The sequence below is a fragment of the Nomascus leucogenys genome, chromosome 5, assembly GCF_006542625.1.
Source record: "Nomascus leucogenys isolate Asia chromosome 5, Asia_NLE_v1, whole genome shotgun sequence".
NCBI classification, from domain to species: Eukaryota; Metazoa; Chordata; class Mammalia; order Primates; family Hylobatidae; genus Nomascus; species Nomascus leucogenys.
Genome location: NC_044385.1, coordinates 124,443,782 through 124,460,206, shown reverse-complemented (window position 1 = coordinate 124,460,206; position 16,425 = coordinate 124,443,782). Strand labels below are relative to the sequence as shown.

The window sequence follows — 16,425 nt, the reverse complement described above, 5'->3', positions numbered from 1 at the left end:
TCACCCCCTTGTGCTTCCGTTGGTCATAGAGAAGCCGATCCTCCTGCCTGTCCCAGGGTGGTGATCCCGGCTCCACTGTAGGGACAAGGCATCTAATTGATATTTTTGAGTGCTGAGTCCAGGGCCTGGGGAGGGGGTGCTGTGTGTAGGCTGCTCCCATCCCCGCCCCCATCCCCTAGTCTTGTTGCCCTAGGGGAGGTGACTTTGGAGGGGAATGTTGGGGAGGGGGGGTTGTCCATGTGTCCTGACCTCCCCCTGCTTCAGAAAAGGCGGAGCCCTTGGGCGTCCTGATTCTCCTGCCTTGCCCTGGCTTAGGCTTTGCTTCCTTTCAGGCAGGGGCTGTGGAGGTGAGGGGCCCCAGGCCTTTCTAATGAGGCCATAGCCGGTGCTTAGTTCAGCCCAAACCCTTCTAAAAAGGAAATTATCAAGAAGGCTGGTAGAATTGTGCCTTTTCTGCCAAGGAAATCTACTTTCCTCGGTGAGCAAATTCTGGCAGCAGAATCTCGAGGTTCTTATTTGAAAGAGGCCCTTTTTGGCATTGATTTTTCTTCTGGCCATGGGGGACACAGTATGGTGATGAACCTATGCAAGAATTGCCAAAGGGCAGGGCTGCCTGCGCAGGGAACCCTGCTTTATTGAGTGCCCTGTTGCCCCGGCCTCAGCAGATGGCTCCCTTCTAGCCAGGGGTAATTTTTAGCCTGGTCTATAGCTGCTTACACAGAGGCCAGGGGTTCTGAAAGATGCCGCGCTTGAGCAGATTGAGACAATGCAGTGACCCCTTATTGTACAGGTGCCATGTGCCTGGAAAGGTCTTTTGGGACAATAGTAAAAGAGTGAAAATCGCTGTTTTCTAAGTGGTCTTGTCCAGGCAAAAGGAAAACAGGCAGGTTACTAAAACATTCCAGAATCTGGAACATCTGTCTACCCCTGACGCCCCATGGACACTTTTCTCCCGCAGTGGTTTCTGTTGAATTCTATTATCTGTTGTATAAGAAACCAGCTATAGCACTTGGCAACCTAAAACAATAACGATTTAGCATTTCTCACCATTCCTTGGGGTGAATGGGTGGTTTTTCCGCCAGCCTGGCTGAGGCGCGTTTGTGTGGCCGTGGCCAGCTGGAGAGTGTCTGGGGCCTGGGTTCAGCAGAGGCAGCGAGGAAGGCTGGGTGTCTGGCCCCAGGTCTGGTAGTTGGCTGCGTGTTTATCCAGTGCTGTGCTCTCTTCCATGTGGCCTCTCCAGTGTCTAGAACAGGCCTCTTCACATGCTGCTGCTGGAGGCCTTCCAAGAGGCAGAGCGAACACTGCGGGGTCCCTTGAGGCTTGACCTTGGAGATGGTAACACTAGCACAGGAACCACAGGCCAGGTGGTTCAAGGTGTGGGCTGCTGTTATGGGAGCAGCAGGCAAAGTCTCGGGGAGTGGCAGTATAGACACAAGGGATGGGTTATTAGTGCCATTATTGTAACAATCCACAAGGTTGCCTTCCGGTCCCCGGGGTTCATGCCCCTCACACATGCAAGAGACACTCTTCCATCCAGCATCTCCCCACTTCCCTCCTGGCACAGCATCCGACTCAAGGTCTGCGTGCCCTGCCTGCTTTGGGGGCTGGGTTTGGATGGGCTGCCAGCTCTTGATTCAGAGAGCCTCAGCTCAACAAGAGTTGCGGGACAGGAAGAGTCGGGGGGGCCGCAGAGACTCCTCTTCAAAGAGGGCAGGGATGGAGTCATCTCACAACAGATGGGCCGCAGCAGTTCTGACCTAGAGTCAAGCATGGGCTGTCAGGGCCTCCGCTGGGGCAGTGCCCAGCTTCTAGCATCAGTTTTTGTATTAGTTGCCTATTGTTGAGTAGCAAGCCAACCAAAACCGAGTGGCCAAAACAGCAGGCTCACGATTTCTCGTGATTCTGTGGATTGAGCAGTTTTGCTAGCCTTTTCTGGGCTCTCTGCAGTCAGCTAATGGCATGGTTGAGGCCAGGTGGCCCAGGATGACTTGAGGCACATCCTGGGACCTCAGCTGGCATCGAGGAAGTGGGCGGATGTCATTGTCTTTCTGACCACACCATTTTCGATTGCCAGCTTTCCACTGCCTCGTGGTCACGTCCCTCTGCGGAGGGAGCTCTGCGAGTCCTCTTGGGGCCTTGCTTAGATTATATTCATCAGAACACGCAAGACTAGCCCAGGTTCAACGGCCAGGGCGGCAGCCACTGTCTCTTGCTGGGAGGAATGAATGCCCAAGTCACATTCATAGGGGTGTGGGCCCAGAGAGGTGGGATTTGTGGGTGGTTATTTTTGTAACGGTCTCCCACAGGGTCCTCAACAACATGGTAAGGGTTTGGATAAATTCTTGTCGCCTATTTTTAAAATTAAGTCTCAGAAAGGAAAGGCCACGTTTTCTTAGTATGGGAGCGGGAGAGTTTACTGGAGGGGTGATCAGCTGACCTAACATGATGGTGTTTTAGTGGCATGTCCCTTTTTGGGGCTGCCCGGCCTCCTGTCCCAGCCTGTGCCGAGTGGTGGTTCTCCAGGTGTGGTCTCTGGACCAGCAGCATCTCCCTCACCCTGGGATTCCAATTCTTGGGCCCCTCCCCAGTTGACTGAATCAGAAACTCTTGGTAGGGTGGGGCTCTGTGGCCTAACAAGCCTTCCAGGGGAGTGTGAGGCTCACCCAGGTCTGAGAATCACCGCTCCCGGGAATGACAGTGCTAACCGGCTCTCCTGACCTCAGAAAGGCAGGCTCTTACCACCCCTCTCGCCCTTGTCAGCAGGAAGGGCTGCCCCCTTCCCTCCAGGGCCCCCTGTCTGTGTGTAGGACAGGCTTTGAGGTGTCTGACCTGGGTCCTGTTCGTGCCAGGGTGAGTCTGGGGTTTTTGTATTGCTCAGGGGACGTTTACTGACCACAGTCCCATGCCACTCATCGTACCTGGGCACAGGGGTGTAGAGGTGCACGAGACACAGCCCCTGACTCCTCAGCTTGCAGCTGGGCAAAGGAGACAGTGCAGAGCAGAGGGCTACTGTGGGAGGACAGTCCAGCAGGGGAAGCGGCAAATTCCGTGCACACATGTTGAGCTTGAGATGTCCGGGTAGAGAGAGAGAATGCCTGGGAAGCAGCTGGTCTGGGGGGTTCCCGTTCAGAAGGCAGGCCTGAGTTAGTGCTTTGAAAGCTGTCACATATGTGAGTCTTTAACACAGCCTTTCCTTCAAGGTGGCGATTGATCAGAATCCATTGGGGTGTTTTAAAAACATGGATTATTCACCTTCTCTTCTGAACTCCCATATATTTCTGCAAGAATGTCAGATGTCCCAGGTGATTCTGTTCAGGCAGGTTTGGGAAACAAGGGCCCCAGACCCTGAAACTACCGGGCACCCCTGGGGAGAAGGAGTAGAAGCCCAGGCTGGGACCTGGAGTAAGGGCCAGCCAAGGTGGAGTCTGCATGAAGATCCTTCTGGAACTAGGGGGACTGGAAGATGCCAGCGGGGGCAGGACTGTGGATGCTAAAGGACTGGAAAGTTACCCAGAGGAGGGGGAGGGCGTGGTTGACGAGGCTCAGACACGACACTGCAGCACTGGTGACCGGAGCCAGAGCGGAGCCAGGCTGCAGTGGTGGGGAGGACCGGCAGGTCCAGATGACTTTGACGGGACTCCAGAGGAAGGAGAGAGTGGAGGAGGAGGGCTTTGGGTTAGGGAGGGTGCTTTCGTTTGTTTTAAATGGGAGAAACTGGAGCATGTTGCCAAGGGCAGAGAGCCAGCAGAGAGGGGTGAATGGAAGAAGGAGCCGAGAAGGGGGTTACTGACGAAGCCATATCCTGGAGGAGAGAAGGATGGACTCCAGAGCCCAGCTTTGGGGACTGGCCTTAAATAAAAGGAGGGCCACCCTACCTCATCCTGGAGGGAGCACGGTAAGGGAGAGGGCATGAAAGCAGCGAGGATAATAGCTGCTGAAAACAGGGTATGTTTCATTATAGCTAAAAAAGGATGCGCTGCTTCCCCCGCATCCCTGAAAGCTTCTCATCCTAGCAGCTTGTGTTAGAGGAGGTGGAGGTGCAGGTTCAAGGCCGCATGTAGGGGTGAGTCAGGTGGGAGGTACCCACCTGGGGAATTTTGTGGCATTCCCAAAAGTGACTGGTGATACTCAACCTGGGGTATTGACAAGCTTGAAAATAGGAAAAGGAGGATATTGTAGAGCTGCTCACTAGCTCCAAAAACAGTCTTCACTTGAGGAAATTATCCTGGGCTCTGACTGTCGGTCATCGACTATCTTGGTAAACCCAGGGGTCTTGGACTGTGTTTTTTAAAACCTGTAAACACACAGCCAGGCTTCCTCCTAAGTATGACTGTCATAAGACATTTGAAATGTAGTGCCGTGACTGAAAACAGTTTAGCAATTGTTCAGGAAAAAAATTAAATGCCTCTCGATTAATCACCCAATTGATATGTTTAGTGCAGTACTTTAAGTGGAAACGAAGTTGGATAGATAGGTTCGTTTTTAACACAATGGATGTTTGTGTAGCGTTTTAGGAGCCAAGGGGGATCATGGCTAAAACTGCAGTCCTTGTAATCCCTGGCCGCTCGTTAGACCTCAGATTACGCTGGCCATGACCTTCCGGTGTGGGCTGAGCACTCATTGCCTGGCCTCTGGCCGGTCCTGCTCTGTTGGTAACCCCAGGACGCGTTTCCTGTTGGGTATATGTCCAGCACGCAAGCCTTGGTTCATTTTGTACTAAGATGGTTGGTGGGTTTTGTGAGCTTTTGCATTGTTTGATGTGCAGCCTCAAACAAACATGGGGCAGGGGCTCTGCACCCGTGTGCAGGAGGTCACTGTGGCTATCTGCTCGTGTGTCGTTGTGGCGATATGTGCGTTGTTGCCATGGTGGACACGCTGTAGCACAGTAAGGCCTGCAAACCAGAAATGGGCCGACTGGCTTTCAACAGTTCTCTTGGAGAGCAGCTGCTGGGAACTCAGTGTGTCTCACCTTGGAGAGCTGTGGCTGGGTGGCCCCTGATGGGCCCCGAGGCTCGCCTCACTCATGAGGCACCGCCGTTGCTGCAGTGTTGTGTGTGTGACCCACCTCACATGCACCGCTCTGTGGATACCCTCTTCTGTGTCATCTTTGTTCTCCTTGTTCTCTTTCTTTACCTCCTTTTCAGGCCTCCCTTTCCTCCCTGTGCTTGTTCCTTTTCCTAGTAGGTCAGCTTCTTCAAAGGACTGATAGATTTGGAGGGTTGGCCTGGCATTCTCTTCCTCCTATGGACCATTTCTGAGGGAAGATGTGTCTGCAGCGGTGGCATCTCTTAGAGTCCTTCCTTGCTCTGTGGGGTTCCAGGCTAGTGCTTGTCACCGGGGTGCCATTGGCATTTTGAGCTGGGCAGTTATTTGTGGGGAGATGTGCTAAACATCAGGATCGCTTCTCAGTTTCCTGACAAACAGGCGCTGTGGATGACAGGTTACTGCCCCCTTTGAGAACTCAGCTGTTCACACGACTCTGTACTGTGTAGCTGTTAGGATGGGAGCTTCAGCTCTGACAGCTAATCTTCTTGGAAATGTATACTATATATGTATGTGTCAGGTGGTTAAGAGCTTTTAGAGGCTATTTCCAGGGTACAGCATTTATGTGACAAAACAGGCTGCTTATTGTTTTCCGGAATCTGGTTCGATTGTTATCGTTTTGGTGAAGGCAGTACTATTCATGAAGATGCATAGTTACAGTATACATTTTTTTTTTTCTGTGATATAGCTGGTTAACATTTTAGTAAAAATCCATTTGAATTCAGGAGCTTTTGGGGATTGGGTGGGGAGAAAAGTGAATTTTTGCTTAGACAAGAATGATTTTTCAGTACATCTATCCTAACGTTCCAATAACTGCTTAGATTTTAATTTACCCTCATTATACAAGAGTTGGCATCTTTTCCATATTTTCTTAATCTAGCTGGGTAATTGTAATTTTTCTAATCTAGCTGGGTAATTTCTAATCTAGCTGGGTAATTGCATGCTTGCTGCCTTTCATAGTCTGATGCGCATGTGTAGGTGAGACCTGGGAATCTTATGTCCTGAACCTGCAGAGCTGTGGTCACCACCAGCCTGATGCTGGACACAGAAAACAGATGAGTCCCTGGAAGACAGCGTGGTCTATAACATTACACGTAAAATTGGCAAAGGAGTTGTGGTGCTATGAGGGACTAAAGTTTCCCTTTTCTCTTCCTTCTCTCTACAGAACCTAAAGGCAGATCCAGAAGAGCTTTTTACAAAACTAGAGAAAATTGGGAAGGGCTCCTTTGGCGAGGTGTTCAAAGGCATTGACAATCGGACTCAGAAAGTGGTTGCCATAAAGATCATTGATCTGGAAGAAGCTGAAGATGAGATAGAGGACATTCAACAAGAAATCACAGTGCTGAGTCAGTGTGACAGTCCATACGTAACCAAATACTATGGATCCTATCTGAAGGTAAGGCTTAAAATAACGTGCTGTTCCATTCTGCAGCACTTGGCTGAGGTGCGAGCGGGGGATGGGAAGGACTCTGATAAGATACAGCACAGCAGGTTTCAGAGCAAGGAGAGATGTTTTGACCTTTGTGATCAAAAGAACCTGGCTTTGATAGTTCCATCATCTCAAATGTCTCCTATAGAAATATTTGTGGTGAAAGTGTTTGATGTTCTAATTCTCTTTTGAATAAGGAAGAGTATTTCTGAGTGGGACTTTGTCATAAAAACTGTTTCTTACTAAGTTATTGTAACAGTTATTCACCTAATTTTAGGACTGCTTATGATTAGTATTAAAAACTCATACCAACTCAAGAATGTTAATCTTTTGATATTCTCACTTACCAGCTGTGGTTTAATGCTGTTTAAAACTGCTGATGAGAATTGATAATGTTGGTTAGTTAGCTAGCTTATCTACACTTGACTTTTAAGAATGCTGGGTAAATTGGGAATTACTTAAATAAAATGGTAGTTATAATATGACACAAAAATTGCCCTGCACTGCCACTCCGTTCTTTAAGTGGGAAAGAATAGTGTTAAAAATGTTTTTCTGATCCTGCATGGAACCATTTTACCATTTTAGACATCGTAGAACAATCCTGTTACAACACGAAGAAGGCTTATGACTGACTGTTCCTTGTGTTTCAAGTTCCTCAACATATACCTGTTTCACTGAACTTAAAAATGTTGTAACCTTTAAAATGGGGTTTTAGAAATTGTAAGAATTGGTGGAAAAAAAAACGCTCTGAAATAATTATTGTGGAATACAGAACTATGAAGAAAGAAATGATGATTTTCCAGGGGAGGCAGTGATAAACCTGGATAATTTGGGCCAGGCCTCTTCCTCCCCTGGCCTTACCCTCTAAAGTCTCAGTTACAACTTGTAAGCTGCTCTGATGTGAGAAGGGAGCGTGTAGGTTTTGCTTTTGTAGAAATATAGTAAGGTATAAGTCAGAGGATGGACATTTTGAGAACCATTGATTTACTAAAATGAATATTTAAAGGAAATAAAAATTGAGCAGTGATCCCTTTTTTATCCCTTTTGTAAAGGACAGCAGTGTGTTATAGGTCAAATGTAGCATTTTGAAATGGAAAGAGCGAGTTTTGGAGTCAGGTGTCACAGGACTTGAATCTTGTTGTCATTTACTTTGGTGTGTGGCTTTGAGTGAGTTTTCATTATTTTTTATAACTTCTCCACTTTCTCATTTGCCAAATGGAAAATTATAGTATATGTCATATGTTACAAAGATTAAATGGAATTAAGTATGTCAAAGTACCTGACATGTAGTAGGTACTTAATGAGTATTTTCCTTCCTTGCTAGCATTTATTCATACCTCATCTCTTAAATTATCCTGCAATGAATATGCAATGAAGGTAGTTTGCAGTTAAGGTATCCATTGAGGTCAAACCAAGGAAACCAGGATCAAAGAATGGAGGAAGAATGCCAACAAAAAGAGCAAATGTTGCTGTGGCAGTGCACCCAGTTTGGGTCTTGACACAGCAAAAACGAAAGCACTACACATGTGACTTCTGTGGGGGAATGGCAGCATCTTCTTGATGTTAAATTTCTTCTTTTTTTTTTTTAATGAGATGGAGTCGTGCTGTGTAACCCAGACTGGAGTGCAGTGGCGCGATCTCAGTTCACTGCCCCCTCCGCCTCCTGCGTTCAAGTGATTCTCCTGCCTCAGCCTCCTGAGTAGCTGGGATTACAGGCACTCACCACCATGCCTGGCTAATTTTTGTATTTTTAGTAGAGATAGGGTTTCACCATGTTGTCCAGGCTGGTCTCGAACTTCTGACCTCAGGTGATCCACCTGCCTCAGCCTGCCAAAGTGCTGGAATTACAGGCGTAAGCCACTGTGCCTGGCCTCGATGTTAAATTTCGATTGAAAACAAACAGCTAAAGAAACTCAGTTTGGACTCTGTCCACTGTACTGCCTAGTATTCCCTGTGAAATGACTTCAGCAGTAGTGTTCTAGTAAATTCAGAGTTGCATTTCATGTGGTTTGCTGATGTTGTATTTTAATATGAATTATTATTATGGTTTTGGCAAAGGAAGTGTGGAGGATCCTGACAAGTATTTGGTGATTTATACCAGCTAATATTTAACTATGGAAATTAAGGATCAGTGGTTCAAAACATCTTCTTCAACCTCAGCTCCTTAGCACAATCTTTACTGCATGCTGGAATGGACTGCTTTATTGTGGCCAAATATAGTGGCCACAGTACATATCTGCACGTATCTAGACATTCCATCCAGCGGGTCCTGTTCTTGCCTGAGTTGCTAATGCTAGAACATTAGGTTCCAGAGCAGCCGAACCTTGATCTAAGGTTGCCCCGGTATTTTGTTTAGTTATCGTAACGTCAACTGCCGTAGTAAACTCCTTAAATGTGAAATGACTCATACATGATAGAAATGTATCTCTTCCTCACTGGTTGCCCTGATCTGTGGGCTGTTTTCCTTCAGACACTGATTCAGGAAACTGAGTTCCTTTTATCTTATTGTTCTTTCATCTTGACAAGTGGCTGTGCTCAGCTGCCATAAGTCAGCTTTGGGGGAGAAATGGAGGTTCATGTGTGGGAAGTTTTTATGTGCCCAGGCCTGGACGTAGGGCACATTGTTTCTGTTCATGTTCTCCTGGCCAGAACTCAGCCACATGACCACATCTGACCCAGGAGAGGCTAAGAAATGTCACTGAATCGTGTGCTTCGTGGGAAGAGGACACAGGCTGTGTGCACAGTAGGCTGACCTTTTCAAAGTCACTTCATCTCTGCAGGAAGTAGAATAGCTCAGGGAGTGGCCTTCAGGTGCTGATGGCCTCCAGGCAGGTTGAAAAGTGTTGATACTTTATCCAGTGCGCTCTCTGTATTTTACTAAGCAGATTGTCCTTTAGGGAGTATCTGCCACAAGAGTGCCTGGAAGAACGTGGCCATTGTGGAAAGTTGGCCGGGATTTAAAAGCCATGTGAAGGACAATTGTCTTATTTGGCTACGTACATCATGAACCGCTCTTCTAAAACAATAATTAACTATTATAATTGAGCAGAAGAATCCAGACCTGTAATTCTGTCTGCCCATTCTTGTGGAATGGAGTGTCATGAAATTCTTTGGCCCAGAAGAGGACCCTCCTGAGTCAAAGGCCGTTCTTCCATCATCTTGGTAGGTTTAGAAAGTGTGGTCCTAATGTCAAGTGGGATACGGATTAAATGGATTTGTAAGACAAATGGATCTTGGGCACAGAGCTGGAAATAGGGCTCTATGTGGTTTTCATTGTCATTTTAAAACACTCCCTGTAGCGTTCAGAGCTAATGTTTTTGGTTCTTTAAGGGTGATTGGAGAGAGGGCCTTAGGATTTCACCCTGTGTTAAGGGACTTTTATATAGCGGGCCAGGACAAAGAAGAGATGACCAGAAATGGGTTTCTTCATTGTTGGGGTAGCTAGCATTCACAGGTCTCATAATTATGTTTTGGTTCATTCCTTTAGTTTGGAAAAAGAGATTTAAAACAATAGATAAGTGGTCTAAATATTCTGAATGTTACTAAGGATCTGGTGAGTGGCGTTAATTTTGACAGTAGTAGTGATCAAGTCACAAAATTGCTTTGTAGCATGTTTTTTCCCCCTAAAGATTAAAAACAAGGGCTAGAATTTAGGGAGGAGAAGGAACAATACAACAGTGAATTTTTTTTCCCCCCAGTATTTATGGATCTGAGGCCTGGAAAGGTCTTGAAGATGATCACAGACCATGGAAAAAACTTCACCCGCTGTAGTTTCAGTGTTTACTTTTTGGGGAAATTAAACAGCTAGGATACTTAACCAGAATCCTCCATGTCCCAGCCATTATACCCCTGGAGTTTTCTGCCACTGAAGTACTGTCTGCAAAGTCAAAATGAAACCACCTGTGTGTGGGGTTGGGTAGGTTATGGGGTAGTGTGCAGGAGGGGAGAGAGAATTTTTTGGTTTTATATTTTAATTAGGCAGTGAAGACGTATAATTGTAATGAGAACAGGATGGTGTAGTACAGGATTCTGACCTGTTTTTTCTCTGTGCACCATTTGCAAATGTGCATTCCCTTCAGCACTTACAAATCTCACCCTTTGTTTTTGAGGGGGGGTTTGTTTTGGGGAGCTTGCTAGCCTATCAGAGTGTCCATATTGAGATTCACTTTTAGTTATAGCCAAGATTTTAGTCTCAGGTTCTAGTACAGGTACTCAACTGGTCGCTGTTTGGGCCGCTGATTTTCTTGAGGAAATGCGGATACACTTCCATGATTACTATAAAGATGAGATCGTGTATGTAAAGTGCTGGCATGTAGTAGATTTTTAGTAAATGATGATTTTCTCTTACTAAAAAAATTTTAAGTTATCTGTGCCAAACAGACTCAAAATTCCCAAGTCTTAAAATAGATTGTTAGCATGCTAAAAATAAGGTTTATCTTTTTTTATGATAAATTATTTATTCCTCTCAAACATCAAGCCAGTTTAACCAAAGCAAATCAGGTGTGAGGTCTTAAAAGCTGTGCTTTTCAAATTTCTTCCTTGCCATAGTAGTTTTTGTTGTAATGTCATTATTAAAGAAATATGCCTTGTTGTCTCATTGCGGATTCAGATCCCTGACTTGCAAGTTTTCATCAGTTCTTAAAACTTTTCTGGGTAGTTTGACCCATCAGATTCACCAGGAGACTAATATGGGAAAGTCCCTTACTGAGTTTTAGAAAACTAAGTACTCTATGAAAGTATAGATTATTCTGGGAAAGGACTGATTGTGGGTACACTACAGGTTCATAATCTCACTTCATAGTCGTCTTTCCAAGTTATATTCTTGGGACTTCTATTGTTTTTTTCTGCCGTCCCCAAAGGGGAAATAGTAGTTTCTGATGAAATAGAAAAACCAATCATTTTATCCTTGGGGGAAAGAGTGAAAAATATTGATAGAAGTGGCCAGCGTCTCCATGAACGAGGCTGCTGTGCAGGTCAGTGTCCATCTGCAGTCTTGGATGCTTCTCCCTGCATAACTAATAACTGGCCTATTGACTTTCAGATGCACCCTAGTTTGGACAATAGAAAATAATCAGCTTACTTACTATGCCTATCTGCAGAAAAACACCGTGATTCTCTACCTTGCGCATATTGTATAACTTCACATTGCGGAGAAGAAATAATTAGTCTAGCTACATGATGATGAATGTATCCTGTTAGGACACCTCTGAATTTTATCTTTACTCACACCTTTCTTTCAGCTAGTTCATAGCAAATCATGCTCTTGTATTGGCCCTTGGCTTCAGGCATACTTAGGAATTCCGATGGGTTATTATGCTAGTTTCTGAAAGCATTTTAGTTCAGATATATGCTTGGTGTGGGTGAACTCTCCTATGCCTCAGAAATTCTCACTAAAGCACACCGTGTCTTTCTCATTCATGTCTTTCCTCCTTCAGAGGCAGAGTCCCAGCAGCGCTTTCATTGAGATGGTGAAAATGAGATACTGTTTTAGTACATATGGAGAGATGATTTGCAGTTTATTTGAATTAGGTAACAAATGAAATTGAAAGGGCCCAGAAGAAAGTTGAGACTCCACCATATGGAGAAGCTCTTGTGCAGTCTGAAGGGCTTCTGTGGTCTTAACAGAGAAGAGAACTGAGCCACCTAGATCTAGCACTGTGTACCTCTCTGTTCCTCCTGCCACTGCCCCATATGGACCCTTCCTCACTGAAGGCACAGGTGACAGTGTCTGCAGATGTTTCGGCTGCCACTACTTGGGGGTGTGGGTGGAGGCCAGGGATGCTTATCACATGCACAGGACGGCTCCACACAGGGAATTACCCAGCCCAAATGTCCACAGTGCCACTGTTGAAAAACTGCTGCGTGGAATGAACCTTTTGTCCCAGAAAATAGGTTTAAGTAATGGTATTTCTAGGGCTGACGTTTGGGACTCTTGGAATATCCCAAAGGGCATTTTAGATGGAGGGTCTCGGGGGCCATGACTGTGCCCGCCATGATGTCTGTTGCAGGACACAGTGCAGGCTTTGCCAGCATCGTGAAAAGGGCGTGTCCATACTCGGGGCAGTGTGTCCACCCTGCGTGGGCCGGCTATCCTCTGTTCGCGAGGCTGGGAACGCTCACACAGCGCCTGGGAAGTGTGGTATCTCAGAGATGCTTTTCTGGGTTACTTTTGCTCTGAGGTAAGAGAGGGCAGCAGGTGGACCCCGATGGGCTGCAGAAGCTGGTTCGCGGCAGGGACTGATTACATAAGTGTTGGTGGTGACCCCAGTAAGGCTGGTGTTCCTTATAAACCCTGCTTTCCACAGTTGAGCAGAAGACCCCACAAATGAGAGGGAGCCCCTCCCTCACTGAGTGGAGTCTTAATGGGACGTTTGTGACTGTCCCTTGGATGCTTGTACTCTTTCCACAAAAGTTAATATTCCCTGAGACATTATTTCCATCTGGAATGGGGCTGTGTGACTGGAGGTCCTCACCTGCCCGTGCTTTTTGCATGTTTTGTAGCAAACTGATAATGACCAGTGTCAGAATTATCTGGCTTTATATTTTGACCTTGTTCATTTGGAGTAGTGTTAATGAAGGAGAAAGCAAGTTAGGGGCTGGTACCTTGCTTTCCCTTTAAAAAAAAAAAAAAACTTACTTTGGGTTTGTTTAGGGTTTTTGTTTTGTTTTTGTTTCTCGGTAGGCATGATGTGTATTTTTAGTGCTAAAGCAGGGCTCTTCCCAGTAGCCTCTTTGAGCTTTGGATTCCTTTCTAGCCAATAAAATGACCTGTTTCACTCTAAGTCAATTATTGCTCATTTTCTGGTTGCATTTCTTTCTCTCTGTTCCATTTATGGACCTCAGATAAGAGTTGAGTTTTTCATATTTTGCAGTTAATGGCACCGTCATCATCGACCTATGTAAGATCCTTTTCTGTTTTAATTTGTGTGTCTTCAATAGATAAAACATGGTTTTGTGTATGGTGTATGGGTTTATTTTTCCCCATAACATTAAAAAAATTTTATATACTGTAGGCTGGGCACGGTGGCTCACGCCTGTAATCCCAGCACTTTGTGAGGCTGAGGCGGGTGGATCACTTGAGGTCAGGAGTTCGAAACCAGCCTGCCCAACATGGGGAAACCCCGTCTCTACTAAAAATACAAAAATAATTAGCCAGGCATGGTGGCACGCACCTGTAGTCCCAGCTATTTGGGAGGCTGAGGCACGAGAATCGCTTGAACCTGGGAGGCTGAGATCACACCACTGCACTCCAGCCTGGGTGACACAGTGAGACTGTCTCAAAAAAAAAAAAAAAAAAAAAATACAGTAAAACTCACTCTTGGATGTATGGTCCTATGTGTTTTAACATACGTATAGATTCTTATAAGTACCACCGCACATGGGACCAGAACAATGCCAACATTCCAAAGAATTCCTGAACCATCCCCCGCCCATGGCAGTCACTGATCAGTCCCTTAGCATTTTGGCTTTTCCGGAGCACCGTAGATGGAATCACACATCTGTTGTTAGTGGCTTTTGTTAGTGGCGTTTTTCAGTTATTGTCATGCCTGAGTGATCCTTCTGTGTTCATGCATGTGCCACTTGTTTGTTCCTTTTTACTGTTGAGTAGGGCACCAGGGTGTGTATAACCAGGTTTACCTATCGAAGGACATGTGGGTGTTTCCAGAATTTGGTAATTTTGAACAGTGTTGCTATGAATATTGATACTTTTTTGGTATGAACATAAGTTTTTCATTTCTCTAGAGCAAATACTTAGGAGTAGGATAGGTATTTAATGTCTGTTTAATTTTCCAGAATGCCTGTATAATTTTGCATCCCCACCAGCATTTGGGGTACTGTCAGTAATTTTCATGTTTGCCATTTTAGTATGTGTGGAATGGTATTTCATTGTAGTTTTAATTTGCATTTGCCTAATGACTTAGATTTTTGAGTATCTTTTCATAAGATGCTTACTATTTCCCTGCAGTACTCTAGACTTTGGAGTAGGTTATTCATTTTAGGTAAATGCTACCATGTGGGAATATGGGGCCGGGCACGGTGGCTCACCCTGTAATTCCAACACTTTGGAAAGCTAAGGTGGGAGGATCACTTGAGCCCAGGTGTTCGAGGCTGCAGTGAGCTATGATTGTGCCACTGTACCCCAGCCTGGGTAACAGAGTGAGACACTGTCTATCTCTTTTATTAGTAAGGAAAAAATGCTACCATGTGGTTGTTCAGAATAGCCTTACCAGCTAAACTCCTGGTTTAGCTGTGGGTTTTTGTTGCTGTATTTAAGTAAAAAAATAAAAACCTTTACTGATCTACAATTCACATACAATTCACCCACTTAAAATATACAATTCAAGAGCTTCTGGTATATCACAGAGCGGTGCAGCCATCACAATTTTAGAACATTTCATCAACCCCGAAAGATACTCTACCCATCATCATTCACTTCCCATTTCTTCCCACATTCCCGAGTCTGCTTTCTGTCTCTATAGATTTGCATATTCTGGACACCTCATATAAGTGTAATTATAGCATATGTGTCCTGTTGTGTCTGTTTTTTTTCACTCGGCATGTTTTCAAGGGTTCTATTGTAGCATGTGTCAGTAGCTCTTTTTATTGCTGAATAATATTCCATTCTATGGATAGACCACATTTTGTTATCTGTCAGTTGATGGATATTTGGGTTTTTATTGTTTGGCTGTTGTGAATACTGTTCCTATGAACATTCGTGTACAAGTTTTTGTGTGGATATATTTTCCTTTCTTTTGGATGTATTACTCGGGAGTGGGGTTATTGGGTCAAATATGTTTTGGGAGCCCCCATCTAAATTGGGGCTCTAGTATCAGCGTAGCTAGTGACCCTTCCCTAAGGGGAACTGAAAGGCAGCTGGATGTGGCTGATGACCTTGTGCCTTTCACAGGATGCTTGTTTTACCTGGTGGATAGGCTCATGCATAATGGTCTGAGCCCCAACTCGGAAAACTTGTTTATACTGATGGACACCCCTGTGGGTCTTGTCTGACTACCTGGCCATCATTCTGGTGCTGGGAGTCCAACCTTGTTTGCTCCCACACATCCTGGGGTAATGTGGTTGGTTCTTCAGATGGAGGGTACGGAGTCTGTACACCATTACAACAGGAAGCAAGTTCGAACATAGATTTTAGAAGATGCTTTTGAAAAATGGCTACGTAATGATTGTATAGATATCTGAGGTACATGTGATATTTTGATATTACATATAATATGTCATGGTTAAATCCAAGTTCAAAGACTTATTACTTACATATCCTGGGCCAGGAGGGCAGTCTTGTGTCCTGGGTTACACAAGGCAGGAATGAAGAGTAAGGCAGAGAGAGAGAGAGAGACAGAGAGAGTATGCACGACTGGCAGTATACATCATATAAGAGGGAACAGGGCGTGGGGCGCTGTAAGTTCTCAGGCAGGCCTGAGCGGTCTGTTTAAAGGAAGCAGATGGAACACAGGGAGCTCAGTCTGCTGGGTGTAGGAGATGCCTCTAAGTTCTTATCTTGGCCAGCGAGCTGGGCCTTTTGGGTGTGGTCTAGAACTGGAGACCGTGTCAAGGGTGACTAAGCCCTGCTTCTGGTATGAGAAAGTTAAACTTGTATTCAAAATGGATGCCAAGGCAACATAAAATTTGAAGAGTTTACTGTAATATACAAATTTTATGTTTAACCTTCTGAGGAACTGGGTTTTTTTCTTTGTTTTTGAGGAACTGTTGAGACTCTTTTCAGTAGTGGCTTATGTTCTCATGGTAGTGAATGAAGGTTTCAGTTTCCCCTGGTTTGTTTTTTTTAAATTGTATTAAGCAGTATCTCATGGTTTTCACATGCATTTCCCTCATGATGAATCATGGCTAATTGTGTTGAGCATGGTTTGTCTACGTTCTTGGCAACATTGATACTATAAAACTTTCTTTCACCGATCTCTTAGCTATAACAGCATTTT

At 45.3% G+C, this 16,425-nt stretch overlaps 1 protein-coding gene across 2 annotated transcripts in view; it reads left to right on the top strand.

Moving 5' to 3' along the window:
* Positions 1–16,425, top strand: part of STK24 (serine/threonine kinase 24) — a 127,098-nt gene that overhangs the window by 54,744 nt on the left and 55,929 nt on the right. Inside the window, exons 1-2 of one of the 2 annotated variants that reach the window (XM_003279209.3) lie at positions 3,545–3,895; positions 6,209–6,439. In XM_003279209.3, coding sequence (XP_003279257.1) covers positions 3,818–3,895; positions 6,209–6,439 — 309 coding nt within the window. In that variant the 5' untranslated portion in view covers positions 3,545–3,817. Of the gene's footprint in view, positions 1–3,544; positions 3,896–6,208; positions 6,440–16,425 lie in introns of those variants that run through there. The other variant, XM_003279208.3, reaches the window with a different exon arrangement.